The 27,982-nt window shown below is 37.8% G+C and overlaps 1 protein-coding gene and 1 long non-coding RNA gene across 5 annotated transcripts in view; one reads left to right on the top strand and one right to left on the bottom strand.

Moving 5' to 3' along the window:
• LRRC28 (leucine rich repeat containing 28) overlaps positions 1-20,882 on the bottom strand; it is a 51,952-nt gene extending 31,070 nt beyond the window's left edge. For 2 of the 3 annotated variants that reach the window (XM_021407399.1, XM_021407401.1), the window contains exons 1-5: positions 20,748-20,882; positions 18,101-18,329; positions 14,151-14,191; positions 11,566-11,603; positions 10,675-10,812 (exon numbers count right to left, since the gene is read on the bottom strand). In XM_021407399.1, the coding sequence (XP_021263074.1) occupies positions 10,675-10,812; positions 11,566-11,603; positions 14,151-14,191; positions 18,101-18,268 (385 nt within the window). In that variant the 5' untranslated portion in view covers positions 18,269-18,329; positions 20,748-20,882. Of the gene's footprint in view, positions 1-10,674; positions 10,813-11,565; positions 11,604-14,150; positions 14,192-18,100; positions 18,330-19,059; positions 20,113-20,747 lie in introns of all 3 variants that reach the window. The other variant, XM_021407400.1, reaches the window with a different exon arrangement.
• The window catches only part of LOC110403670, a 65,681-nt gene continuing 58,707 nt past the window's right edge, over positions 21,009-27,982 (top strand). For both annotated transcript variants that reach the window (XR_002441784.1, XR_002441785.1), the window contains exon 1: positions 21,009-21,266. This is a non-coding gene — a long non-coding RNA (uncharacterized LOC110403670). The remainder of the gene's footprint in view (positions 21,267-27,982) is intronic.

Genomic DNA, 27,982 nt, shown 5'->3' with positions numbered 1-27,982 from the left:
CGTCTTGGGTTCAACTCCACTGAAATAAAACTGACCAAGAACAACCGAAGAACCTCCACTTCTCCATCTCCGCTGCTACACAGCCAATAACTTCACACGACACCACCACCGCAAATCCAATGATTACTGAATTCAAATACAACCTTGATTATTTTCAAAGTTATTTCTTCCTGCTGCATGTAACTTCCATAATGAGTTCTCCCCATAAACTTTGAATCCAAGCTTTCAAACAATCAAAACACACACAGAAAACCCACAACAAATAATTCTATTTGACCTTCATTATCTAGGTCTGTGTGCCAGGTTTAATCAGTTCTCACAAACACATTCTCCTTCTTAAAAAGACTGTAGAAACACATTTTCAAAACTAAAAGGAACAGAATGCATTGTTTTGATGGTACAGCCTGAAGCCCTTAGATCTGAGTTTTATCAAAGTATACTCTATCACTGATCAAAGCAGCAATGACAACTTAATGTTCTTTAAAGTTATATATTGCTGTATGAACTTCCCACTTTTGTCTTGTAGCCTCTGGCTCAGCATGTCATTGGAAGCATACTCAAAGGACAAGGGACTTTTCAGAAGCCCTCTGTTCTGAAGTGGCAGCTCAGTGATGGTAGGAGTGGAGAGTGGAGTTGGGTAGATTAATTCCATCACGGCTCTGATCTCATTTAGAAATTCAGGGTTATCGTTTCTTCTGCAAGATGTTGGAAAGACTACTTAGTACAGCACTGTATGAACTATTTGCATGTGGTAGGAGCATTTCCTTATTGCCTCACTACTGATTTCAGTATCACCTGGACACTTCACCTTTGTATTAAAATCAATATTTTAAATTCCTTGTCATTTAGTATTTTACATATGATATGTGACTGGCAGACTTCAAGCAAAGTTTGGAGGTTACGTACACGTGTGACAGAGTGACATTTTTAATCTGTATTTCAACAATTTACTGAGAAATCCGAGTTTACTAGAAAAATGTGATTTTTCTTAATGAAATGAAATTTTTACTTCAGGCTTTTTTTAATAAAAAGGCTTTAAAACGTGTAACATATCTACAGTACCTCTACAGTTATAAGACCTCTGATATCTCTGTAAAGTTTTAAGCTTCAAATCAAGGCTTGCAACAGCTACTTAAAGCACTCTCCACATCTTCAAATCCCCAGTCCACCCCCCACTGACAGGAGGAAAACCCCTGGCAAAACAATGCTTACAGTGACTTGAGAAATCAACGGCTGCTCAACAGAAGCATGAGCCAGGATTCAAGAGGGAGAATCAAATCTCATAACAATAGAGAATCCAGTACAATCTGCTCACAGCCTCTCCAGAATGCACATATCGTCCAAGTACCTCAACATAAGAAGCAGCATTCAAGCATTCAAACTCATTCATCTTGGCACAATTCCTTCATCTCCTACCTAAAACCCCTTAAGGGGGACAGCTACCAGGGAAAGCCCATGGCCCAGGGCTCAGAAAACATACGTGTTCCTGCAAAGATTTTGATTTTCTCAAGTGGAGTACTACAAAGCCAGAAACACAACAGGCTCAAGAGTATCACTGGTAATAATTAGATTGGCTTTTCTCTCCTCTGTCCTGATTTCACCTACACCTCCCCAAGTTTCCTACAAACTTCTTTTCAAAAAAAGGAAAGGCACATTTTGGCAGTAGGAGGCATGGAACTGGCGGGGCCAGATTCTGCAAGTCTGATACATGGTATGTTCCACAATGATCTCACAGAATAGAGAAGAGTAAATGGCAACAGATGGACCTTTCTCGGTCTGAACTAGCTCGTTTCAAAACACTGAAATCATGAATATGTACACGCAGCTTGTATACACATACCCACATACACAAACACAGGATTTTGCTGCTCATTGGAGACCAAAATTGAAGGTAATGGGCAACATCAAGTCGCAGGCAGTCTTGCACTGAGATATTCTTGCCTTCTAAAAAACACATTTGTTCTACCATGGATATAATGAAAAACTACTTTAACAATTAAAATTCAAGTGGTGTCATTTTGAGAGATGTCTCTTTCCAGCGATGTGATGAGACCACAACTTTCACTAAGACTCTGTGACCAATAAGAATTATCAAAGATGGGAATCTTTACAGGTCAAATCACCCTCTGCTCAGATCATATGAAGAATTTAAATGAAATGAACATTGTCTGAAATGCTGAGGTACTGAACCCTACTCTCAGACACTCTTGGATCCCTCTATGAGCTCAGTAATTACATAAGAACACTGTTCATACCTTAAATACAGTCAAAACTCAACCAGGCAGAGAGATTCCAAATTAAAGGATCATCAAAAACAAAGAAGGGACCTAAGAAAAAGGTGTGATCAAACCCAACTCATCATCACCTTGCTAAAATAGGCAACAAAAAGAAGTCAGAATCAGCAACAAGTTAGACACTTTGATAAATATTGTAAAATTAGTGTTAGAAAGCCCAAACACTTGCTAGGTTCCTGGTCTCTACAGTTTTATCCTACAAGGACTTGAGACTCCAAGCTACTGACACGAAGCCATGACAGCAATTTCAGTTTGTCCCTGATCCCTTTTCCAGATACGTAATGATCACGGTTGTTTTAAGAACCACGTTTCATAAAACTGCAGGCATTTGGACATGAGATGCACTGAGCCATATCACTTTTTTTTTTTTTTTCAAACTAAAAACAACACACCGATTAAAATACCTTAGTTTCCAAATGCTTTTTGCAGACACTGAGCTAAATTACAATAGCAAATTTTAAGTTAAATTTGCTAGCCCAATAAGCCTAATATGCTAAGCAATATTTCAAAACACAATTTAAATGTTACAATTATGGCTTCTTCTGTTTCCTATTAGTTTCCTGATTAATGAATTACAACACATATACACTTAACACATGCATTTTTGACAACCTACTGTGCAACATTGCTATGAGGAATACCACAGGCCATTGTTGAAACATTTTTTATTTTATTTTTTGGTTCCTAACGTCATTTCTGCTGCAGTTACAGGAAATACTTCAGTTCCAGTACACGCAATAGAAGCCTATCTGGAAGAAGAGGTGGAACAAAAAACTTACAATGGAATACTTAAAACTGAAAACATAGTTCTAGAATTTTTCTGACCATATGTTTTTACTACTGCTCTTGCTACCAGCAGCCAGTGACATAAACCTTCCATGGTGTACTAAAAAATGTTATACGATACTAACAAAGAGGCTTTCAAAAGATTCTCAATGAGGAGAAGTGACACAGAATTATGGAAAAAAGTAACTGTAAGAAGGGGCAAGCAGACAAATAGAGAATAGTGAACAGGTTGGTATACAGAGATGACTCATTCTGACACATTATCCAGGTTAGGGTATATAGAAAAGCTCCAGTTGGTAAAAATTTCCAGGAATTTAATAGAATTTTTTTTTATTCTGTCTTCACTTCCCTCTCCATAAATTTAAAGCACTCAGAGGTACTAGCAGTCCTCCTGAGGATTTAAACCAAACCAAATATTTGAGCAATGCAGACTCTGTTATAAAATCTCACACCACCAACATCCTTTAATTAAATAGGCACCACTGTGTTTGGACATGCATGAAAGCTAATCTGTTAAGGAACAGCACTTGTACAATACGCTACCCTGTGCTTTGGTCACCTCTGTTTAGGTCGTGAAGCCCAATAACAGTAACCATCCACAAGGCCATTTTGTTCAATTCTTCTGAGATAATCCTTTTCTGTAATTTCCTAGGGGAATTTTTTCGTACAGAAAAAATGCCATTCCTACAGGCTGCCAGGACAGAACTGTATAGTAGCTTGCACAAAATCAAAACATTTTTAAATGTTTTCCTGCTAGAAAGCCAAAGAATGTCTTAAAGCTACTGTAAGATATTACAGTTGTGCTTCTAATACAGCATAATTACTAAAGCCTTACTAATTCTGATGTTAAAAAAAAAAACAGTAACAGGCAAGAGTTGCTAAGTTTCACACTGACTTGGGTGAAGAACAATTTTTTTTGTTGTTGAACCTAAGAGCTAGTATTAATTTCAGTTAGTAAGCTGACTGGTAAAATATATGCTCTGTTTAATAATTCATTGCAGGACTCAGTTTACTGTATAAAACTGTACATGCTACGAAAACAATCTTGTTTCATTTTAAATTTAAAAGACATTTATGTTCTTCGGGAAAAACAATTTTTTTATGACAAGAATCGAGAAATTTGTATTTAAGAGTTCATGCTCCTTTAAATAGTCACAGACTTGCAGAGTGCAAAGCTCATGTAACCTAATCTATGTTTTCCTCAAATCCCCACAAGTCCATTTACTTAAAAACACCACACTCCTGGACTGGTGCCTGGCGTACCAAACCTGTCCCATCGTGCATACATGTTACTAAATTAGGAAAGCAGAGTGGACTAAGGTTACGCCAACTCTGAAAAAAGAACAGAGTCTGCATCAGTTTGTGCCTCAGCTTTTAAAGACACAATCATGAAAAAAATTTGAACATTAGTATCAATATAACCTAGCTTAATCAGACCGTAATTAAAGCAGAAGGGATAGATAGCAGGAAAAGACCCACAAAATATAAATGTATTTTTTCCTCCACACTCACCGCCCAGCAGCCCCCACCCTGAGGTTTCCAAATAAAAATATGAAAAACACATTTAAAAATTAAGTTAGACTATGTTTTTTAATGCCAAGATCCAGAAAAAGAATAGAACTGCTGGCATGCTGCAGCCCTGATCAGTGGAAATCTACTGCGAAAAGAGAGGTAGGGAAAGGCATGTACACATAACTTCTTAATTAAGATTTACTGAAATACCTTATATTGAGCTCTATTCAGAATTACTAAGTTGAGTATTCAGGAAGTCTTTACCAGTGAAATACTGGCATGAATAGTAAATACAGTTATTGTATTTTATATTGACTTAAAAAAAGAAAAATGAATACACAGTTTTCACATCTCAAAGCTTCCCCTGCCTCCAATTAGCAAAGTATATTGCTAAGTCTGTTTTGCTTTGCATTTATCAATTAACATTCCTAAGGTTATTTTATAAATAGGCAGAGTGGTAATTAATTATAGTTTGACTTAATCCTCCTCATCATTAAAACTGAAGTTACCTATGAAAGAGAAAATGATACTGCACTGAAGTTATGTTTTGAAGTTCTGCTTCATGAACTCCTCCAGCCTTCCAGAAACACAAGCTGCTTCAGTTATAAAAACCTCACTGATCTTACCGCTATTAATTTCTTATTAACGTAGAGATTATTAATTATGGAGAGATAATTATTCATTTCCTAATAACAGGTAGGAAAACTCAGTCCTCCCCAACATTAAATACAACTAACCTCATAAAGGTGTGGTCTCAACAAATGGAATGGGAACACCCAAGTTCTATTTCTGGTTAACACTGACTCCTGCTGTGGCCTGGAGCAAATCACTTCTGTTAAAACACTTCTTTCTGTCTGTAAAAGATGATAACGCTCCCTTATCAGCTTCACAGAATCTCTCTCAAATGCTTTGAAGTATTTTTTTTTTTTTTTAAGTCTACAAATCTATTATAATGAGGCTTAAACTGACTATTTCTAAAACAATTTGCCTTGAAAAGAACAAGGACTGGAACAGAAGTGAAATGAAGAGTATGCATGCCACTAAGCTCCCCTAAATTGTATTTCAGAAGTGCAAACTGCAAAGATAAAGGCATATGACTAAATTGTCCTTTACATTCAAACTAAACGAAGCAAAATGGCAACAAGTGAATGCAGCATGCAGTGGTCCCAAGAGAACACAGAAATGTCAATTAGAAATGGAAACCACCCGTCTCCTTCCATGGGGAAGAAAGGGTAGTATTTGGTAAACCTGCAGAGATCCAAACCTCCCTGCTGCCACCACTGCTCACACACCCTAGTCACCTGTACTTTTGCTTCACATATCAAAGAAACAGCATCACATAAAATACAGTAGAAGAACAGCAAGTTGTACATAATCTATTTGTTTCGCCTGATCAATGCACTCAACTCATAGCATTTAAGAATTGCTTCTGACAACAAACACAAAGGGAAACTTGGTCTAGCCCATATAAAGACAACTGCTGCTATATATACACATATATATTTCCATCTTCATGGGAATTTTGCCTAAAGATGTGCTGGGATCATAAACCATACCCTATTCTTTGTATAATTACTTAAGCTTTTGCTCTTGACTTGGCAAAACATGAAGCTTTTCATTTTAGTATATCTATAATTAACTCCAACATGCGCTGAGTAAACATAACCTCATTTTTAATTAAATCTTTGCAAGATGCTACAACTTGCCATTTCTAAGGAGAAGTATTTGTCAAGCAGTGTGCAGTACAAGTCTAATCCCTGTCAAACACAAAACAGTAGCCCATCTGAGCATAACCCACCTTCTTTTCAGTCATCTGTTGTTCAAACATGCATTCACTAACTACAAGACCAAGAAGTAAGATGAAGAATCATCACATCAAAACTTTGAGGCTACCATAAAATCAAGTCTATATGATAACAACTGCGACAGCTTTAGCTTTGGGACTCCCTCCTGAAGAATCATTTCTCCAGCACAGCCCATAGACTTCTTGTTTTCTTTTTTTTGCAAGTGATATAGTAATTCTTAGAGAAAAAGACAAATTTAATTTCTCAAGTATGAAAAGAGTTGAAGTATCATATGAGCATCAAGAGAAAAGGATCTTTCAGAAAGTTTTTAAGCAGTCATTTTTAAGTGAGAAGATTCAGAAAATTTACTTCAGACAACACATTCAAACAGATCTAACTAAAATTCTAAATTAAAATGATGCATCAACTCCCTAAGTAAAGAGGAATTTCTTAAGATAGAGTTACTATAATAATACAATCCATCTTTCGTTTATTCTACAACTAAGATTTTTCAGAAAATATTCCCAGTAGTATTTCCAAATGGTCCTCAAGAATTTGAAGGATTTAAGTGGCACAGTTAAATAGTAGAAAGTGTGACATTCAACAACTACATTTTCCAGTGTCAACTAAAGGAACCAATACATTGTTAAGGAGAAAAGATACAAGATCTGTCATTTGCAAAACAAAACAAGTGCTGTACACTTCAGTGAAAAAGGCACTCAGGAGATCTCTTACAAATACTAAAATTCTCACCATGTTCATTTCTTTAGACTTGGTAGCAGCTCTTGTCTCAAAGAGGGTCTTTCAGTTCATATTTTTTTATTACCACTATCTAGATACTCATGACTCTACATTAGACAGAAGCGGGTCCATTTATTAACCTTACCAGAGAATACAGAAAACACAACTTCAACTGAATTTCACAAAGCATTTTCTTCTAGCCATTTCATGTTCCATTTCAATTTCAACATGCTTATTCTGGACAACTTATTCACCAAGTTTAGCTTAGTCACCTTTCAAAGTTGTCAAGATGCATGAGGGAAGTCACATTGTTTAATTGCATCCAACCACCAAAACAATGTGCTCAGAGGCCAAAGTGCATGAACCTATCAACAGGTGACACTGACTTCACAGTGTTTGCTAAGCACAAAGGTAGGATTAGTATTTACACTACAAGAATGCTACCGCACGCAAAGCGTTTTCTCATCTCCAAGAAACACAACATCCACGCTTCAACTACTGCCCTTCTTGCCCTCATCAGTCCTATGTGGTCTGATTTCTTTAGGAAACCTAAGGCTTTCATACTGCCAGCACATTTTTTCATCATTCTCCCCCACACCTTCTCAAGACAACTTCTTAAACCTAGTTAGGCACATATGACTAAACCTGGAACAGAAGAGAGGTCTTCCAGTTACTCAACTCTCACAAGCTTTATGTGAACAAGTATGTAAACATGAGAACCTTACTGCCTGTCACACTGAAGGTAAACAGCAGCATGTGCTCAATCTTCATTAGAGTCTGAAAAACATCTACAATCACATTGAAAACAAACATCTTCATAAGGCTGCACTTCACATACTGATTCAAATGTTTAAAAATAAAAGCTATGCTGAATTTCTGTAAAGCAATACTAAAATACTAATGAGTGTTAATAGCACAACTGTGGAACAAACAAATCAAAAACAGATAATTAAACAACACATGCTATTAATTTTTCTTTCAATTCTTAATCACAACTAAAGAAGACAGAATCATTCTTAAAAATATAAAGTCCAACAGAAAAGCATAATTAAGTATACAAATATGAGAAACTATTTGCCATCCAAATATTTGCAGTTATGAGAAAAAGATTTATTAGTATCCTCAATAAGTTGCTACAAAAACTGAGAATGCTTAGAGCACCAGACACCGGTAAGGGAAAGAGAAGAGGAATGACAGGCCAACAACTCTAAAGCAAGCTTTTTATGTAATGACATCATTACGCTGTAGGTTGGTTACACAAGGTGAATAGTCATCAACCTTTCTTAACTGGATCCCTGCTGTGATAAACAGTTCACTGCCATTTGTGTGGTATCTGTGTAGGACGAAGCCTGAGGGAATATGATAATCACCAGTTTTGAAAAGTTGCTTCTGCAAATGACCACCACCTTTACCTGAGAATTGTTTCTTTAAGGCAGCTTTCTACACTCGGCACAAGTTGCAGTTGTAGAAGCTAAAACCTATCTGAAATGGTAATTTATTTTACAAAGTAAGAGAAATTAAGGTTTGCCTTTCCCTAACAACATGTTGCAATACATTATCTGCTCTAAAGAAAGCATTTAACAACAACCCAGTAAAATAACGTACTGCAGTGAAATCATACCTCATCCTAGCTTTGTTTTATTAACTTTGCTTGTTTTCCTGAGAGAATGCTATTTAACATTCTTGTAAGAAAATTCACGCTACCAATGGAGTTGAGAATAAAACAACTTATTAAAACCTACTACTTTGCTCTATGTTGTCAATTGTTCAATAGTAATGGTATTTTCAAATTTAAGTAGAAGTGATCTTTAAAATCTTCACCGTTTGACAACATAAACCTTAGAAAATGTGCTTGAAAGCACTCTTCAGGAAATGTTACGTTTAGGAACACTCAATGCAGTAGATTAGCTGGGCAAATTCTCCAGTGTAAGTGAAAGATAAATCTTGTTTGGACTGGTGACACTCCTGCTGTGTGACAGCCAGCCATGATGACACTGACACCATCTGAACAGATAGGATTAGAAACGATAGCAGTAATGACATACACTGATGGTACCCTATCGCGGAAACAAAGAACAGACGTCAATGGGTTCTCCAATATAAAATTAGCAACAGTAGTATTATTTCTAAACATGCCAAATTTTCATACACTCGAAATGAAAAGCACTTTCTGATGATGCTCAGTACAAAATTTCGTAAACTTCAGAACAAATTAAATGAAGCTTTTCCATGCTGCTGATACCACCTCCAAATGTGGTAGACTCGAAATCAGCTCTTCAGTAATGTAAATTATTCTTTTGAAAGTAGTCTTTTCTTGGAACCTTTTTAAGTTAATGTGTGAAGTTTTGCAGCAAATGTGTCACTTTTTCTTTGAACAAGTCTTTCTTCCATGGTACAGCACCATAAGGTAAATTATCTTTGAGGAACATAAAGCACATTCAAGACACTCCTTTCTCTTGAATGTAGGACATCTTAAAATTGATGGAAATTTTACTGGCCTTAGGTCATAATGTTTAACAGGTTTATCTAATTTCATTCCAGAGCATTTACAAAGTCAATTTATTTTTCCTTTCTAATCATAATCATCCTTTGACTGGTTCTACAAAGCTTATTATGCCTAGAAAAGTACGAGGAGAGGACTACCTAGATTTCTGCAAGCAAGACTTCAAAGAAGAACTGCAGTATATATCTTGCAAATAAGCCACATGAACTTAAAAACACATGAAAGTCACACTGAAAATTTAGTTCAAATTAGAGCCAAAAGCCAATCCTGTTAGATTAAGTTACACCAGGTTTTTTTGAAAATGTTGACCTTATATTTTATCATCTCTGGAGATCAGAAAATGCAAATATCCCAGAGCAAGATGAAAAAATAAAACAGTGAAAAAAATTCAAAAGTTATTGTCATCTGATCTGGACAGATACATTGGAGATAGAAGAGAAATCAGTTACTTCTGCTTATCAAAGTACTTAGCAAAAAAATCATTCAAAATTTGCCTATGGCCAACTTCTTCTGACTCTGTGTCACATTTACTTGGAATAAATTTTGCTTTTTTGTTATAAGCCAGCAAGACCAACATTTGTTATCTACTGCCATAGTGAGGTAGAACTGCCATAGGCAAAGCTACTGGACATGTGCCTTTTCTGACCAAGTATGAGGCTGTTTGGCTAAAAGATAGGAGGAGGACTGGAATACTTTACACTCAGTTAAATCCAAAGAAACATTTTCTCATAATGACATTTGTCATTAGCATTTTGTGTCTCCTTGAGTAACTCCAATAGTTTCTTGTTACAATGGCAACAGCTGTTACATAAGCACTTTTATTTTCCTCTTCAGAAACATTTTTCATTATTTTCCTCTACGTCACATCAATACCGCACAGCTTATTATTTATTAAGTGTATTTGGTACAATACAGTGCAATGGTAATCCCTACCTCATCTCTACATTCAAGTTCTACCATGTTTTGTTTTTAAAATCTGAGTAAATGTAGAACAGATCATTGTGCAAATGAAGCTCAAATGGATTTCACCATTGTTTTAATACTTTGTACTCACCTGCAGGTAAATATTTCAGCTGGTTGTTAGCCAAACGAAGATGACGTAAAGATCTCAGGCGACCGATCTCTGGACACACAATTTCAAGGGCATTATCACTTAGGTCCAGAAACTGCAGTTTAACGAGGGAGCCAATGGCTTGTGAGAGAACAGATTAAAACATGAATGTGACCCAACAGTAATGTTAAAATCTTAATAGGACTATGAGGGGATAAAAAGTCACAGTACCTTACCCCTAAGTATCAGCAGATTTTGATGCATTAAAGTCGGTCTGACAACTGAATGACGTAGCGGATGAAAATGCTCATCTAAAGAACTATTGCTGGCCATGAGATTGTGTGGGAAAACAAAAGCGATGTACACAATATTTCCATTTCTTGATTTTCCTCACGTGATTCTGCTCTGAACTATTTTTTTTTTCTCCATTCCTTCACATCTATCCAATATACATTCTAACAGAGTTTAAAGTACTTTCCTGAAGTCAGACATAGAACTCTACATTTTATGCACGGAAGGAAAACTAATACAAGTTCTTGATACTTTAGGTTTCAGAAATCTCATGATATAAAAAAGCAGAGTATTCTGTGTGGTAACCAGCTCAGAGCAGAAGACACTCCGGATTTTTGTTTCTGTAAATGAGTGCCATTTAGCCATTTCAGATTCTTCAATTGCAACAGAAGCAAACAGCATTCAGATGCGTTTGAGAGTTTATTAGAAGAATTTAACGTAACATAAACAAGGATACTATCAACTAAGAGCTATACTGATATGTTTTGTATGAAAGTCTTTAATGTTTTATGGGAAAATAAAGGAAAAGATAGGCCTCTTCAAAGAAGAAAAATGAATATTTTATGATTCCTGCCACTTATTGTGAGCTGGTAGATTACTTACCTTCAGGTACAACAACTATGTTATTTGAATGAAGGTACCTGGGGGAAGGAGAAAAAAAGCAGAGGACACCACCTGTTACCCTCAAGGACTTCTGCTACACAATCAGTTTGCAAAATATCCAATTTCAGATTGAAAGAGCACCCTCAAAGCCATTCCTGTTTATGACCATAAAAGCTGTGGACAGCGCATAAACTGGCAATGGACAGGTACTTAAGTTTCACTTAAGACAAATAAATGACAAACAAAAATAAAACAGAATGACATACAATTATTTAAAATGGAACATTCACAGTTATAATAATGGGCTTCAGTTCTGAGAGTCACAAGAAGAAAACAAGAAGGAAAAAGAATGAAGCAGACAGAATAAGTAAAGCCAACCATACTTGCTTATCAGGTTATCCCACACAGAATGCAAAACAAGAAAAAAAACAAACTGACACAAGCTATACCAGTTAGAAACATTTCTCTCTATACTTAAAAAAAATAAATCTTGCACCTTACCTGAAGAAAAAAGATGTAGTCACCTTAATTGAGTTTTTCAGATCTAGAGTATGTTTTTTCCAAAGAAAAATCCAGTATTGCCTATTGTCAATTAGTTACTGATGGAGACCAGCTCTCTCACTAAAAATATTCAGCACCCCCTGCTGGAACTCTTCCAGCACTACTAGTCATTTCAGAACCCTTCTAACACAGATTTCTCATATTTTAATTTTGATGCCTAAAAATCAGTATTGTTCCAAATGAACAAATGGCTCCTGTATAAGATAACAAATAAATTTTTCAAATATTGATATATATTCGTGAAGGAATACTGAGTATTCAGTGCTGAATTGCTTACGGTAGGCATTAACAAAAATGTTATGCACAAGTTGGTTTTTCCATTCTACTCAATGACCATTTCCAGAAGTAGAACCTTTGTCTTTTTCAAGGAGATAGAAGCAGAGAACACTGCAACTGCACACAGCATTTTTTTCTTTTAAAAACTACAGGAAGTTTCCAAAAAACATAGGAAATGAAAGGATAGCTGATGTTTTTGTAAAAACCTTCATTTATAGCCTCGGCATGAGAATTCTCCTACTCATTTCAGCTGTAGCTCCTAGAAATACTCCTGACTATTTCACTCAGGTAAATTTAAAAAGCTACACAATGAGGATTTACAATAGGTCTCCTAGCATGACAAACATAATATACATAGAAGTAGTCAATAGTAAAGTTCGTAAAAATATACAGTGAAATTGCTACTGATTTTCATTTTTCTTTAAGTTAAATTTGTCTATCATAAACTAATTATTTTTTTAAATAAAATATTGCAGTCTCTTTTCTGACAATGAACAGCTCTTACTGTCTGATGAGCAATCAGACAGTTACACAAATCACAGGCTCACTGCAATTCTCAGCAAACCACTAGGATGTAGAGAATAATGGTGGTACAACTAGTCTTGCTGAACCTCAAATAATTAGGTATCACTCTTACGATTTGGTGCTTCTAAGATATTATTTTAAGTTATAATTTACACAGGTCTTTCCTAAAGGCATCATGAGATAGCACGGAGATCTCCTGATGCCCCACGGCAAATAATTAAACGCTTAAGGATATGAAGAAGAAAACTATTTATTTTACTGCTCAAGAGCATAAACAAACTCTTAAGACTGCAGCATGATGAGACAAGAGTGTTATTTAAGCAAGTTGGAGACTGCAATGACATACAAAATAGTTCAATTATACTGTGGTCATATGTACCAGAAAGGTGTGGTCTCAAGGACCAAATTAAGATGACAAGATCAGACAGCTGAATGCATCAGACTATTCATACACACCTCCTCCTGTTTGGAGCTTTTCATTAAACAGAAGCAGTGGTCCATCAATTACCCAACTAAAAGTTAGACAAATGAGTTATAGCGGGATGTGGGGATGTCCCTTTTATCCTCCATTCTCCAATTCTATTAAGCAAGGACAACACAGCCTTAACAAAAACAACAAAATAGGGAGGGAAACTGCTGGCTCCGGCTTCACAACATCAATTGGCAAAGCAAAACAGTTCATGTTTTGTCTTTGGACAAAACTGGATTACCTATTCTGTCTCCAGTTGTTACTACTCCTATTTGCCCTTTCCTGCTGCTATTTGTCTTGATTCTGAAAAAAAAAAAAAAAGCCACCTTCTACAATCAATGAGACTGAAGTCACGGTGACTCATGTAGCTGGAGTGGAAATGTGCAACTAGGATGGGCTGGAGACAGTAACCTGTTACAACCATACGAACATCGCATTTGGAGGTTCAAGTACTTTACGTTAGAGTTACAACAGCTTACAGAGGAGTTGGGGGTAGGTGTTTTTTCCCCTTAGCAGTGTAGACATTTGTATAACAGTTCCTGGTACTCAACAAACAAGAAATCTAAAAAAATAACACTGAATACATCTGATATACCATCATTTAAAAACAAGTAGTAAAAGCACCTTTTTTGCCCTCCAAGAAAACCCTCCCTTTTTAAAAGACAGGTTATATATATCAATACATTATAAAACTATTTTAAGATGAGATGGACCAGCACAATAAGAATATATTAGAATTCCTACACAAACTCACAATTCCACGAGGTTTGGAAGCTTCTGTGCAAGGTTTTCTGGCTGAAAAAGAGTTAGAGATTTTTAGGTTTCAAAACAAAAAAACAGACACACATATTGTGTACCCAACTCATTTTAATAACCACACTAAAACATGTTAGCAGCTAGTCACAGAAAAACTGCAACAAAAAGTTTGCATACAATACCCTATTTCCACATCCCCACATATCCTCCATCAGTGCAACTGGGGACATTTCAAGGGTGAGCAATTCATTTTTGAAACTGAACTACAGCCTAGAAGTGACATTAACATATCCTCAAGCAAATGGTAGGTGGACTTCTGGGGCTGAAAGGATGGAAGTGTAAAACCTTGCTTTTGAAAATATATTAAAATGAATTAGTTGAGGCTGAGAAACTGCTAAGAAGCTGTAACCACTACAGACTTGAAGGGGAACAAGATTTACGCAAGATATCTGAAGTTTTATTTTGTAATACTGGTAAATCAAGAAAAGATCTAAAAATTTTGTGTACGTTAATCAATAACCACAAAGCCAGGCACACAGAATCCAAACTAGATTTCCGTATTTGCATGTTAACATGCCCATCATTTTCTAACTACTGATCCTTAGCTACAGTTCTGTTCCCGGATGGCATTTATAACCAAGAACGTATTTCACAAAATGGGCTTGCTAAGTTGGAAATGTTGGTAATCATACTTAATGTTGTTCAAGGTTAAGACAGTTTCATCGCTTAAGAAATCTACCCCAAACACAGATTTTTTTTTACATTATCCATATACACAAATCTAATTTTAAAAGCAGACTGATCACACTGTTAATTTCCTGTAAAAGAGACCTAGCAATTTTCACTGTCATGTAAATGTAAGTTGCAGTATTACCTAAAATACTTTGCGTGATTTTATAAATTTATTATCAAGAAATACGTGAACCTGAAAAAGTTATAATATGCTTATGCAACAAGCATGTCATATGCTAGATTTGAGCACACACACAAAAAATATTTGTTTTTAACTAAGGAGAAGCAAATATGGTTGTGTGATAAATCAATCAGTTGTCCTGAAGACTCAAGGAACAGGCTATAACCGATCAGCTGTTGCCACCTACTGGACGGTTTGCTGCAGAACATTTATCTTCTCAGCACAGAAGATTATTTGGTCACAGAGTATAAACTTAATATGGGAAAATACACAAAGGCGGCAAAGTGCTCAGATCCAAATTAAGTACACTGACATTCAACTTAAACATTAAGGAGGAATATGAAAGAATGGCTCTTCCGTCCTAAACCATTTATTCTAGTAAGGACACTAATCTGAAATACAAACATTTTCACATTGTACATCAAGTTTATAACTCTGTTTTACCTTAAAATATGGAAGGAGTTGAAAGAGAGAAACAACTCCACAGTTGATAATTTCACAGTTTAGAATATCTATCACAAATTCTGCTTATCTTCTTGAGTACCACAAAAACAACTGGTCTGAGTCAAATCCTTTCAATACAACATCCCACGGCAATATTAAGATTAGAAAGGACTATTCATGGTCCATCCATTGAGGAGTAAAAGAGATACAGACTGCGGTCTTTGTTGTAGGCACAACAACTAACAACAACGACGGATGAATAATCACTTCTGCCACCAGTTTAGGGAAGCTTGCCTCATCCTCAAAGGGCATTTTTCAAAAAGTGAACCTGCTGATCTACATCAACGGGACAGCATTGCACATTCTGAGTTCATACACTGAGAACAACTGCCTTTTGATACGGCTAGATCATGCTTCTGACAGCGTCATAAAAGCAAACTCTTATTTTCTTTTTATTGGTGGGGAAACAGAATCACTAAAATGCTAACGTTATCAGTCAAATACTAAATTGGAAGGTACAAGACTTGAAGATGGGATATAGGTGTGCTATATAGCTTCCTGACCCATTCACTATGCAACTCTTCTATCATTTTCATCTTGGCACTGAAGACAAAAATGAATTTTTTCTTGAGAAAGGTATAGGTAAGTTCTGGCAGCATAACTACTCCAGATGTTTTCCTAGGAGCTGGTCAATGTTTTTCAACTCAGATACAATCAGCTGTTAAGGCAGAAGGAAGTACCACCTTAAAGAAATATGGTGCAAATTATTTACTACCATCAAAACTAAATCTATCAATAAATACTTTAAATTGCATATACTATAATGCTCATCAGCTTGCATAGGATTCAAGGAGCACAAGGCTGACAGAGACATTAAAGTGACACTTCTGAAACAGGATCACCTTTAAAACAAAGTGGTATGTTTTTTCTTTCAAAATTATCCAATGAAAGGACAGCTCTTCTCATGAGACTTTTGTTTCCCTTTGTAACTTCCTACTAAGTTACTAAAATTGAGTATTACTCCTCTTACAAGTAGTAGACATAAAACAGTAAGTTTATGAAAGCATTGTTTCATGAGAATATGGATGACCCCTGTTCTCACCCTTCCTCCAATTCCATTTTTAACTCCGTCTTCTCTTTTCACAAGAGAAACTAACCCAAATCACTAAGCCTTCTCACACAGAGTACTTTCTTAGAAAAACCCTTGATGCTGCTTTCTATTCTCTTTTCAATTTACCTAGGTTTTCCTTAAGTATATAGCCCTAAACTGCAATCCTTGTTCAGCTTACACTTTAACAGTATCCAAGAATGAATTGCTTATGCTTTTAATGGAAATTGTGAAGCTTATTATCCACAAAAAACAAACAAACAAAAAAAAAAACATTTGCCTTCTTTTGGAACATGCTGCTGACTTTACCTATTTTGGTCCACTACAACATCCAACCTGTATTCTGCTGAATAGATGCTCCGTTAGACCCAATTTTGTTTGCCCAAGCCATAGCTATAGTGCTATGCACTTGAATGAGATTCCACCAAGTCATATTAAGAGAGAGTTATCCTGGTCACTTAAAATACTAATTCTCTATTTCATGCTGTTTGAAAGTAAATTTGCCTGAGCAAGGTCTACATTTTAAGTGTTGTTTCAGTTCCATTATCTCACAAGTCAATTACAATTATAATTACCTTAAGAAAAACAAATCCAAGATGTAAAATAGACATACAGAAAAGTGGTATGCAAAACTCTCCGTATTAGTTCCATCTGCATGGAGTAGTGCAAATTTCATGAGCCTTACACCACTAAGTAATCATTGACTTTCAGGTTAATTTTAAAGCAGTTTTACTTTTTAACCATGAATGCTATACTCCCATTAAATTGTTAAGCAAAAAGACTTGCCCAGAAAGTACCAAAATAACTTTCTACAGTGCGTGCAAACTTAATAGACTTTAAAGATGAAGGGAAAGGTATAAAACCTTTAGAATCCTTTCAGCTCTTGCCCTGTGAAACCAAGCCTTTATTAAGGAATTCTAATGCATTATTGTCAAAGCTTTAAGAACTACTACTAAAGGCAAGAGATGTCAAAAACAACCACCACCACCCCTCAACCCTTGAGTTAATGGTTTATTCTTCCTATTATTGGCAGTTTACAGAAAACAGGTTTCCACTGGCACCTTAACAGAAAGCTCAGAATTAGATTTTGGCATTGCCTTTACAGTAAGGTACACACAAAGGTCAACGCTGTTGAACCTAATGAAGCTAGACTAGACAGCACAGTATCACCTAACAGTAGAAAGACCCGACCACTGACATTTTGAGCAAGATTTACAAGTTAAAAAAAAAAAAAAATCATGTAACAGAGACAAAAAACAACCAGGAAATCTTCAGAGCTCCAAAGGAATATATATAAAAATGGCATATGCTTTCATTTATTATACGCTACATTACCCATCCAAGTAGAACATAATACAACCACGTACTTGTATTCCACAAGGGATCAAGTCATTCAAGATCAAATTTGCTTAAAGATTTTTTTTAATTATCTTTTCTGTTTTAAAATCAGACAGTAAACATCACAATAAAGAAGTTGTCGTACCAATGTGGTCAGAGAATTTCTTTTCATATAAAGTCTCTCCAAGTACTGCAGCCCCTCATCTTTCAGTAACTCCAAAGGAAAATGATGGAGATTTCTGTAATTTAAGAACAAATTCTTGTGCTTTTCCAGCTTTGCCTCAGAGATTGTTTTACATAGTTCTGATGCCATGACTAATTCTGTTCCAAGCACCACATCTAGTGCACTGCATCTTCTAAAAACAGGCCCATTTCTAGGAGACAAGAAGAGAAAAAAAAGACAGTATTAAGGTTTATGCCATGCAATCTTTTGCTGAAAGAGTCTGACTATTAGATAATCTATAACTATCAAAACATATTTGTTCCACTCGATACATAAAGTACTCAGAACATTCACACCATCAGTTATGCTAGAAGCAAGTTTTTGACTGTTTTCTGCAGAGTGTTCAAGTGAATCCAGTTCAACATCATCAAGATCTTAAGGCATACAAAATGCCTTAATGCTTTTTTTCCCCAATCATTCTCCATTGACCTTTCAGACAGTACTGTCAAAGCTGGCATCAGCGAAAAAAAAAAAATCTCTCCTACCCACTGCTGATGTTCTGCATCTACTCTGTGATGTGCGCTCTGTAAGAATGCACAGATCTTCAGCAAAATGCAAAGTTTATCAGAGGACTTAGGATTGGATGATTTAAAAACACCTTCTTGTAGATTTAAAGCCAACATAACAAAAGGCTATGTAAGATTATTAAGTTTTCCAGCATAAAATTATGAGGAAATGTTATGTATGAGGTATTGGGGTGGATAGCAAGTAGGACCATCTTAAAATAGGATAATTAATGCAAGAGAAACTTGAAATTTTGCAGCACAAGCTACAGCTATGACAGCTGTCCTAACCAAGAATATAAACAGAAATGAAGTATCCAGCTTTATGATGATTTCAAAGCCAGAAAACTAAAGCATGACAATTAATTTTTAATTTACCTGTATGCAAAACCAGGCTTTATTTAGCTTCTTTCGCAGGTACAATCAAAACTCCAGCCACCATTACATTCCATACACTTGGATAACAACAACAATGCTGCCTCTTTTAAGCTGCCTCAGAACTCAGGAGAACATAATATATTCAGAATATTTATACAAGTAGTTAAACGTTTGCTATAGACTTGCATGTATAAGCTCATCTCCATTAGAAAAAAGGAAAAGGAATCGCAACTGCTTTCCACTAATAACATTTGATCTGTTAGTTAATTTCTTTACTGACAGAAGGATTTCTCTTCTTAGCTGGTATTAGAAGTGAAAGCACTGAGCTATCAGTAAGAATGCCATCTGAGGCAGCCCTTGTGAGTGACACTCAGCTGAGGATGGTGAACTGGTCCATACACGTAGAACAAACCACTATATTAGTTGCAGTAATTCTACTGATTTGCAAATAAGCAGCTCCTACAAATGACCTATGTCCTTCTGGAAGAACGCAGCATTTATTTTCTTAGAGTGCCATACGTACTACTAATCACAACCTGGATATAGCATCCTGTATATCCCTTCTAGTCTTAACTTATTCCCGATTCAAGAAATGCTAAGATCAATTCTGTAAGCAAACAATTATCGTGAAGAGAAACCTAGATAGGATTGGAGAGTACTAGTGTAACTGTAATTAAAGAGTTTTCATAGGAGAAGAAACATCACTGTAAGAAACAGGCACCTCCATCAGCTGCCTTTAGGAGACAGAGTACAGACGCTGCAGGTCTGTGGCCCTAGCTACACTAAAGCTCCCTTAGCTCAGCAGATAAAGGAAGTTAAGACACTACGAATTCCACATCAATGATCAGCATTAAAATAACTCAAGGAAAAGCATTAATATCTATAATATGCATATTCTATAAATATTTGAGCACTAACTGCTGCTACACAAGGAATGGGAAAGGAAAGCTCATCTTTCCCTGATGACAAGTGAAGCAATTCCAGATAGGCAGAGTGTTTTTCTTCCCCCTTTGAAAGCATGGCTCTCAGCTCCAAGTCCTTTAAATGAAAGACCTATGAGACCAGAAAACAGATACATCAGTATCTGATAGCTTTCTGACTTTCCCAAAGTCAACGTTTTGAAGTTCTGCACTTGCAGACTGCTCTTCACAGCGGTGCTCCGTGAACCAACCAGATCACGGCACACAGGGATACACAGACCTCACCGTGCAGCCCACACACAAAGTTCAGTCATAACCTCTGTTCTTACTTCACAGCAAACCCTCCTACTCATCCCCCCAGCAGCCAAACTCCCTGCTTCTCAGCAGAGGACAGGGCACTGCCAACAAGAACGGGCAGCCCGCAGCCGCTGAGGAAAGGAGGGGCACGGTGAGGAGCCGCTGACAGGGCTCCTGCGAGGGCTGAGTCCCTGCTGCCTCACACAACATGAAGAAGATAAAAACGTGCCTCACTTATGAGGTGAGACGGCTCCGAGGGCCCCGGGGAAGCGGCCCGCCGCCGGAGCGCGTGAGGGGATCGCCGCGAAGGCCTGTGGGGCGGCCCGGTGAGGGGCAGTGAGAAAGTGGCCTCAGACCAAGAAAGCCCCGCATCCCCACCGCGGGAAAACACCATGCGCTCCGGCAGACGGGCAGCAGAGGCACCCCCCTTCCGCACCCCGACGCGCTCCGTCCCACAACAAGAGCACTTACCGGACCGCCCCAGCACCGGGCTCCGCGCGGCACCACCTCCGGCTCGCAACACCGTGGGCGGAGCGGGCACATCTCGCGAGACGCCACCCAGCCTATCCACCTAGACACAATACCGCCCTCGCGAACCCGCCTACCAACCAATCGAAAAGCTCTTAGCTGCCAAGCGCCCAATCACGAGCTGTGCCCTCTCACGGCCCTATGCTCCTTCAGGAGCCAATCAGGAGCCGTCTCACCTCAGAGCTTTGCCCGCCTCCTGCCGAGGAGCCCGTGGGGGGCGGGCTGGGGAAGGTTCGTTGTTCTATTGCGATGAGCTTGTTGTATTGGGTATTTACGCAGCTCCCTCTGCGTGCCCATGAGTTAGGGGATGTCCTTCAGTTAATCATTCCCAGTATGCTAAGGACTAACTCTTAGGCTGCTGGCTGGATGAGCCCAGTTTTGCTGCTGGTTGCCTGTCGGAGCTGTTGCACACAGCACAGTTATCGCTGCTTAACAGCTTTGGAAGGAGAAAATCACTTGCAGGTAAAAGTTGTGGTAACCAAACAACATTTTCCCCACTGAATTTTGTTGCAGCGAATGCTCCTTTTCCTGTGTTGACTGGAGCTCTTTATCCCAGGTATTTATACAAAATGGGGGAAGATCTCCTTGAGAATAGCCCAGTGGAGAAGGACTTGGAGGTCCTGGTGGACGAGAAGCTGGACATGAGTGTATGCTTGCAGCCTGGAAGGCCGGCTATGTTCTGGGCTGCATTAAAAGAGGAGTGGCCAGCAGGGAGAGCAGGGCGATTGTCCCGCTCTACTCAGCCCTTGTGAGGCCCCATCTGGAGTACTGCGTCCAGGGCTTGGGCCCCCGGTACAAGAAAGACACGGAACTCTTGGAACGAGTTCAGAGGAGGGCCACTAAGATGATCAGAGGGCTGGAGCACCTCCCCTGTCAAGAAACGTTGACTCCCACATTCTAAGTGTCTGAGAAGTTAAAAGTTGAGCATCATTCAGACCAAAGGAGAAGCTTAATGTCAGCACACTTCTCTGCACATTCCTCTGAGGAAATTCAGTGAGGGGTCAGCACAAACCTGATGTTCTTATCCAGGATATTAAGTCAATGATCAGAACAGAAACTTGTTTCTTCTTTCTTTCAGCAAAATGCAAGTGAGAAAAATGGCTCTTCTTTTGGAGACCTGCTCTCACCAGAGCCAGGATACTTCATGTGTTTCTTTACACATGTGTTGTAGTGTTAGGATGGTTGTTTGTTTGAAGTTTTGTTTTGTTTTGTTGGGGTTTTTTTGAGTCAGTAATAGGGAGGAGATAAGATTACCACGGTCTGATTTTTTTGACACGAAGTTTTTTGTCTGATTCTTTTTTTCTACTCACACAAAGAACTGCAGAGATCAGAGCAGTGCTAAAATGTTTCTGGTTCTGCTCTGTCACAAAAGCTAATTCCGCTCTCATAGTGTGTTTTCAGTGATTATAAAACAGTTTCCACAGGGATTCAATGTAAACAGCAGAATGAGTTTAGGATCACTGAAACTATTGAAGATGTTGATAATATTTATAAAGGATTGTGTTTTTCAATATTCCAGCAGGGACTTTTAAAGCAGAAGATTTGAAAGAGTATTTTTTTAATATCTTTTAATATTTGCAGGAGGAAAATCAACATTTACATGGGTAGATATTGATAGAACAAGGGGGAATAGTTTTCAACCAAAAGAGGGAAGATTTAGATTAGATGTCAGGGGGAAATTTTTCACTGAGAAGGTGATGAGGTGCTGGCACAGAGTGCCCAGAGAGGCTGTGGATGCCTCATTGCTGAGGGTGTTCAAGGCCAGGTGGGATGGGGCCCTGGACAGCCTGAGCTGGAGCCTGGTTTATTGGTTGGCAACCCTGTCCGCGGCAGGGAGGCTGGAACTAGATGATCTTTGAGATCTCTTCCAACTCAAGCCATTCTATGATCTCTTTTCTTTTATGGGTGAGAGGTTTCCTACTAGCAGTACATTAAAATGCCTTCTACCATCTGACAATAAAGAGGAAAGTATATGATTCCCTCCAGACTGCTCAGTTGACAGAAGAGTCTTTGTGTAAAGAGATAAACTATTCTTTGCCAAGACAACAAACATCCTCACCCATCTCAACTATATTACATTTTCCTCCTAATTTGCTGTGAGCGTTCACATGTCACTATCTCTTTGTCCTTCCTCCTGAAGCAGTCACTTCAGGTTCTCTGTTGTTTTGCCTGCAATTGTTACACTCATTCATTCTTAATCTGATTCTTTTTTCCTGACTGATGTGATCACGGTTTCCCAAGGTTGTGTCATCATATTCTGTGCAGTGGTTATTAAAAGCATTGCTGTCTCAGATCTGAAAGCTGATCTCTGAAGTTCTGATCCTGAGCAGCACAGGTGTAAAGTCTTGTCTGTGTAGTCACAAGGCTAAAAATGATGAACAGAACAGGGAGTGTTGGAATCTGATCTTCCGCTAAGGGGAATGCTTGCCTCATTGTTGCCAAGTCATTCCCATCCAACCAGTGAGACTAGTGGGAAACCCTTTGCTCAGTACATAGTTATTGTTTCTTAACCATGGTGTAATTCTTAATTTTGTGCTTATGAGAGCAGGTAACAAAGGGTCTTGAAATTCACGTCTTGCTCAGGATGACTGATCTCATTGGTGTCTATATAGAGAAAATACTAACGCTTGTGTTGAAATGCAACAACTTTGTAGATCTGTGTAAACAGTTTGCTGTTGCTAATGTCGTCAGTTGCTTTGCTGGAACACAGTAACTGGAGCAGATGGATACAGCACCACTGGTGATCCCCTTTGTGCCAAACCTATACAAGTGTATGTAACATGAATAAAAATGGATGATTCTTTGATATCAGATGTTTTACACAAGGTCAGTACTTGAGACAAACAACTTTGGGAAGATGCAGTTGGATATATCTTTATGCAGTAAAGTTTTATGCAACCATTTTCTTTTGTTTTACCATAGGACAGGTATTACGTGAAGGAATTATTTTTTTGAGTTTTTTGTAATAAGATTTCTAGCTATTTTGCAGAATTAGGAGGTCTAAAACGTCCTATTGAGTTCTGAGCATTTTGAGGTTCAGCCTTCCTAATGATGATTCCACCTAATGTTGTGACTTATATCGAGTTGTTTGCATTAAAAACATTGAAAGTTTGGGAAAAAAAATGAAAATTTTTGCTAAGCAATCTGACAAAGATCAGTTTTATCAGCAGGAAACTTTACTGTGACTGATTCATAACAAGAAGAGAATGGATTTCCAGTCATGATGTACAATTAGCAAACGTTTTACGCTTTGCCCATCACTAAACATCAGGCTCGTGCTGCTGCACCTGGTACAGGGAGGTTTTGTGGTTGGAAGAATCTTCTAGGCCAAGGAACCAACAAATCAATCCAGTGCTCAGCAGACATAGTTTCATTCTTCTTTAGCTTCTGCTTGAAGAAGAATTGGTGCGTAGTACAGTGTTAGCATATGACATTCACAAGTGTAAAAAGCAGAAGTGAACCAGTGGACTGTTCGGTACATTTGCAAGATCTCACAGCTAGATAACTTCTTTTCCACGGTCAAATGGAAGAAGAAGCTACTTAACACATATATATTCCTAGCTCCGGATATTTGAAATTGTCTAGTAAAATGGCAGGCACCCATCTGTGAAAACTAATGACTTCTGTTTTTCTTCTAACAGGAGTTTGAGAGCCTCCTGTCATCACCAGATACACACACTGAGCCACTGAGAAACTTACTTTCCTACTTTACTGGAGAGACAATACTTGCTATTGTCACTACTATTAATTTTTCAGTTTGCATTTTTTTTCTTCCAGTGTTTCACATCTGTTAATTCTACTTAATCTTGTTTTCACTTTACAATGTTTTACTTAGCACTTTTTCAATATACACAGCTCTCACACACACAATGGAAAAAAATTTCAGAATTTAGGATTTTTTCAGCATTGTTTTTGTTTTGCTTTGTTTCATGGGTTTGTTATTTCAGGGAGTGTTATATACGCATTCATAGATTTGTTAGTCATACCACGAAGAAATAAACTCACTAAAATGGTCTGGATTTAGTGACACAGGAGTAATCTGCTCTCCAGAAAGCCCTGCCTCTTTTTACAGATCTTTCCTAATTTCAAGTTAATTTTTGTGTAGTAACAAAATTGTTTTATTTGAGTGGAACAAAATTACTGTAACTCATTGTAGTGCAGCTAACTTCAATTCCCTAAACGTTTTGCTTGAACTCTGCCTTCTGCAGCAGTACCAAAATCTGGCAGGCAGAGGGAGCTCCTGCATGCCAAGTGCCAGCGTGTCAATATTTGCTGCGTAGGTATCATACGCCTTTATCTTAAGAATCTTTTTTGCTCGCTGTTCATTCGTTCTTGTATTTCTTAAAGTTTATCTGGTTCCTTTTTCACTTTGACTTGTCTCAGTGAGACGGTAATGCTAACGAAAAAAGCGTAAGTGCCTAAATTTGAAAGAAATCTGAAAGACATTTGCTTGTACTGCCTGCTACGGTTCAAATCAGCTTTTCTGAAAATTGAAGGTTAAAACTGCCTAATTCCAATTCGGGATACACTCATTATTTGGGGAAAAATTCCTGATAACCACATTGATTATGTTGTTGAATAGATTCCCTGAGAAGTAGTGGAAAGTACTCGTACTTTCAAACAACACTATCACAGAATTCATGAGCAGTAAATTTTGGCTCTGATAGTGCAGTCTCTGCTCATTTCTGAATTCCCACTGATATAATTAATCTCAACTGGAAAAAGAATAATGCTGCACCGACAGCCCCAGGAACCAAATTCCTCTTTTAATGCACAAAGCAGATAAAACAATAGGCATAATTAATGTTTCTGCCTCTGCTCCACCAGGAAATCTCAGTATGGGATCACCACAAAGGTAACAAATGAGCCAGCTCTCCACTGCGTGTTACACTGTTAGACCTTCTTTAATGACTACTGAAGGTGCAAGTAAATGATACAGCAATGTCTTATGTTACCTTTTGTTGACAAGAGAACCAAGACTTTCAGATCAATTTCAACTAAGCAAGCATTATTTTTCAGCTTGTTAACATCACTGTATATCACAAGTGTATTAATGAATAAAATTTTCTTTAAATTTTGGATTTCACTTTTTGAAACTTCTTAAACTTGACAGATTTGGTTCAATTAAATCCACTCACACTCAGAATATTGTCTACAGAGACTTGCTTAACGTTAAACCAGAAAAATAGCAACAAATTGAGGCAACATGTGGTTGTTCATTAGTTTCAGGCTGCAAATGGTATGAAATGTTCTTTGGTCTATTTTTATAGGACCTCAGTAACAATTTTATTTTATTTTTTTTACTGCTGCCCCCTGCTGTCATTGAGGCAGCATGGTGGTTATTTCTCCGTTCTGCTGGCCGAAGATGTGCTCTCCCCTCACTTTCATTGCACTTCCCTGAGTTCAGCCCACGCATTTGCTGAGTTTGAACTTGGTTTCTGGAGTATCTTAAATGATTCACCGGATCTAATCCTAGCAAACGCTGTTATTCATTCACCTGAAATAAGTGGCTTTAAGGTTATTCTGAAGCTGTCCTACTTCTAGTTGTCAGACTTACTCCAGTTCTTCAATCTGATGTAACTATTGCTACCTAACATCCTTTTCTTTCTCCTCTTACCATTTACTTTTTCTGAGGGAGAAGTCCCATGCTTTTCAGTGTGTCAGAACAAAGGTATACTTTGAAGAGAGACTCCGTATTTTCAGTAAAGTTCCATTGTTCCTGAGAATTTACTTAAATTCTGCTAAAATATTGAATTCTTATGTTCTAGTTGACAGTTCCAAGATTCAAAAGGAAGTGAGCTGCATTTGTTGGTTTGTTTTTTTATTGCATGTAATACGCATACTTGAAATAACATGTTTTCATATGTTTATGAGGTGTTTGTATTTCTTATGGAAAAGTTCCAAGTGAGGTGCCAAATACCTTGACTGCGTGAGAGTGGCCGTTTTTGTAATTTTATTCTGCCATTTGTATCAGAAGGGTGTTAACTCTGTGACCTGTTACATTATGATAGAAATGAGGCAGGTGGTGAGCTATTTTTCATTCCTAGTGAGTATAAATAGTGAAGGGGCGAAGTGTGGTGTATACACAGCTCTTTGATTTATGCAAGCATATTGTGGAACCTGTTATATCGGAGTCAGATATAGAAATCTGTTCCTTGGCCCAGTGGGAGACTTGCTTGCAGAGAACTTACAGGCCTTCTCCTTTCTGTGGAAGCTATCCCTTTGGTTAGAGCTGAGGTCTGACCAATCCTTTTGTTGAGCACACGAGGTGTAGCTAAATGCACGTCTGGGTGTTCCGCACGTTGGGGAGGTGCTCAATACACCGCATTCTTTTAAATGCAGAATTTTTAGTTTTCAAAAGTAAACCGGAAGAGTCAAAGAGGATGCATATTTGTTACTGTTCTGTTCTTTGCATCTTCTCAGAAATGTTTGATGTGAATCCCTGAGCACTTTGTTAGTGACAAGTCCAACAGTTAAAAAATGAGCTAAAGCAGGTAGCAGAAAGTCGAGATAATATGCAAGTGGGCTTGGGGAGGCACTAAGATAGTGGTTAATAACAGTTTTGCAGTGGTGTATAAAAAACATATATTCTGTTTGAGTCTTTGTCTCCTTCCTGGTTTTGTCACATTTGCAATGTAACTTTGATAAGGATCTTTCCAGACTATAAAACTGTGGCAGAATACTAGCTATTGCCTTCAGTTTTCCTTGCCATAAGAAGTGTTTTGGAGAGTATGGCATTGTATCTGGCCCTGCTTCTAGGGAACTATTCTGAACCATGTCCATAACAGCGTAAAGTGTTCTGTATGACCAAAAGAGCTAGTTTGTCTCCACTCAGAATCAGAAATGAAGATGCAGAGTAACTTCAACCAACTGTGACTACGCCTTCACACTGAAACTGTTCTTCATTTTTACCAGTGGCACAGGAAAAAGAGTCACGTGCCCTTAACTCTCATCCAGGAATTAATAGCCCATAATTCTGTGACACTGTAGTAATTAGATCTGTTAAACTCTTCCAGTGACCTAGTGCTTTTAGAATTGAAGTCATACTCAGTGAGTTCAAGTGTCTTAAATACACATTGGTATGCTTAGAACGGTTATCCTTTAGTGAGTGGTTGCACTTGTATAACAATAATCCACAAATACATAGAGCTACAAATTAGAGCCAGCCAAACCAATAC

Source organism: Numida meleagris, chromosome 9 (assembly GCF_002078875.1).
Source record: "Numida meleagris isolate 19003 breed g44 Domestic line chromosome 9, NumMel1.0, whole genome shotgun sequence".
In the NCBI taxonomy this organism is placed as follows: Eukaryota; Metazoa; Chordata; class Aves; order Galliformes; family Numididae; genus Numida; species Numida meleagris.
The sequence above is the reverse complement of the archived record's forward strand: the minus strand, read 5'-3'. Positions and strand labels throughout refer to the sequence as shown.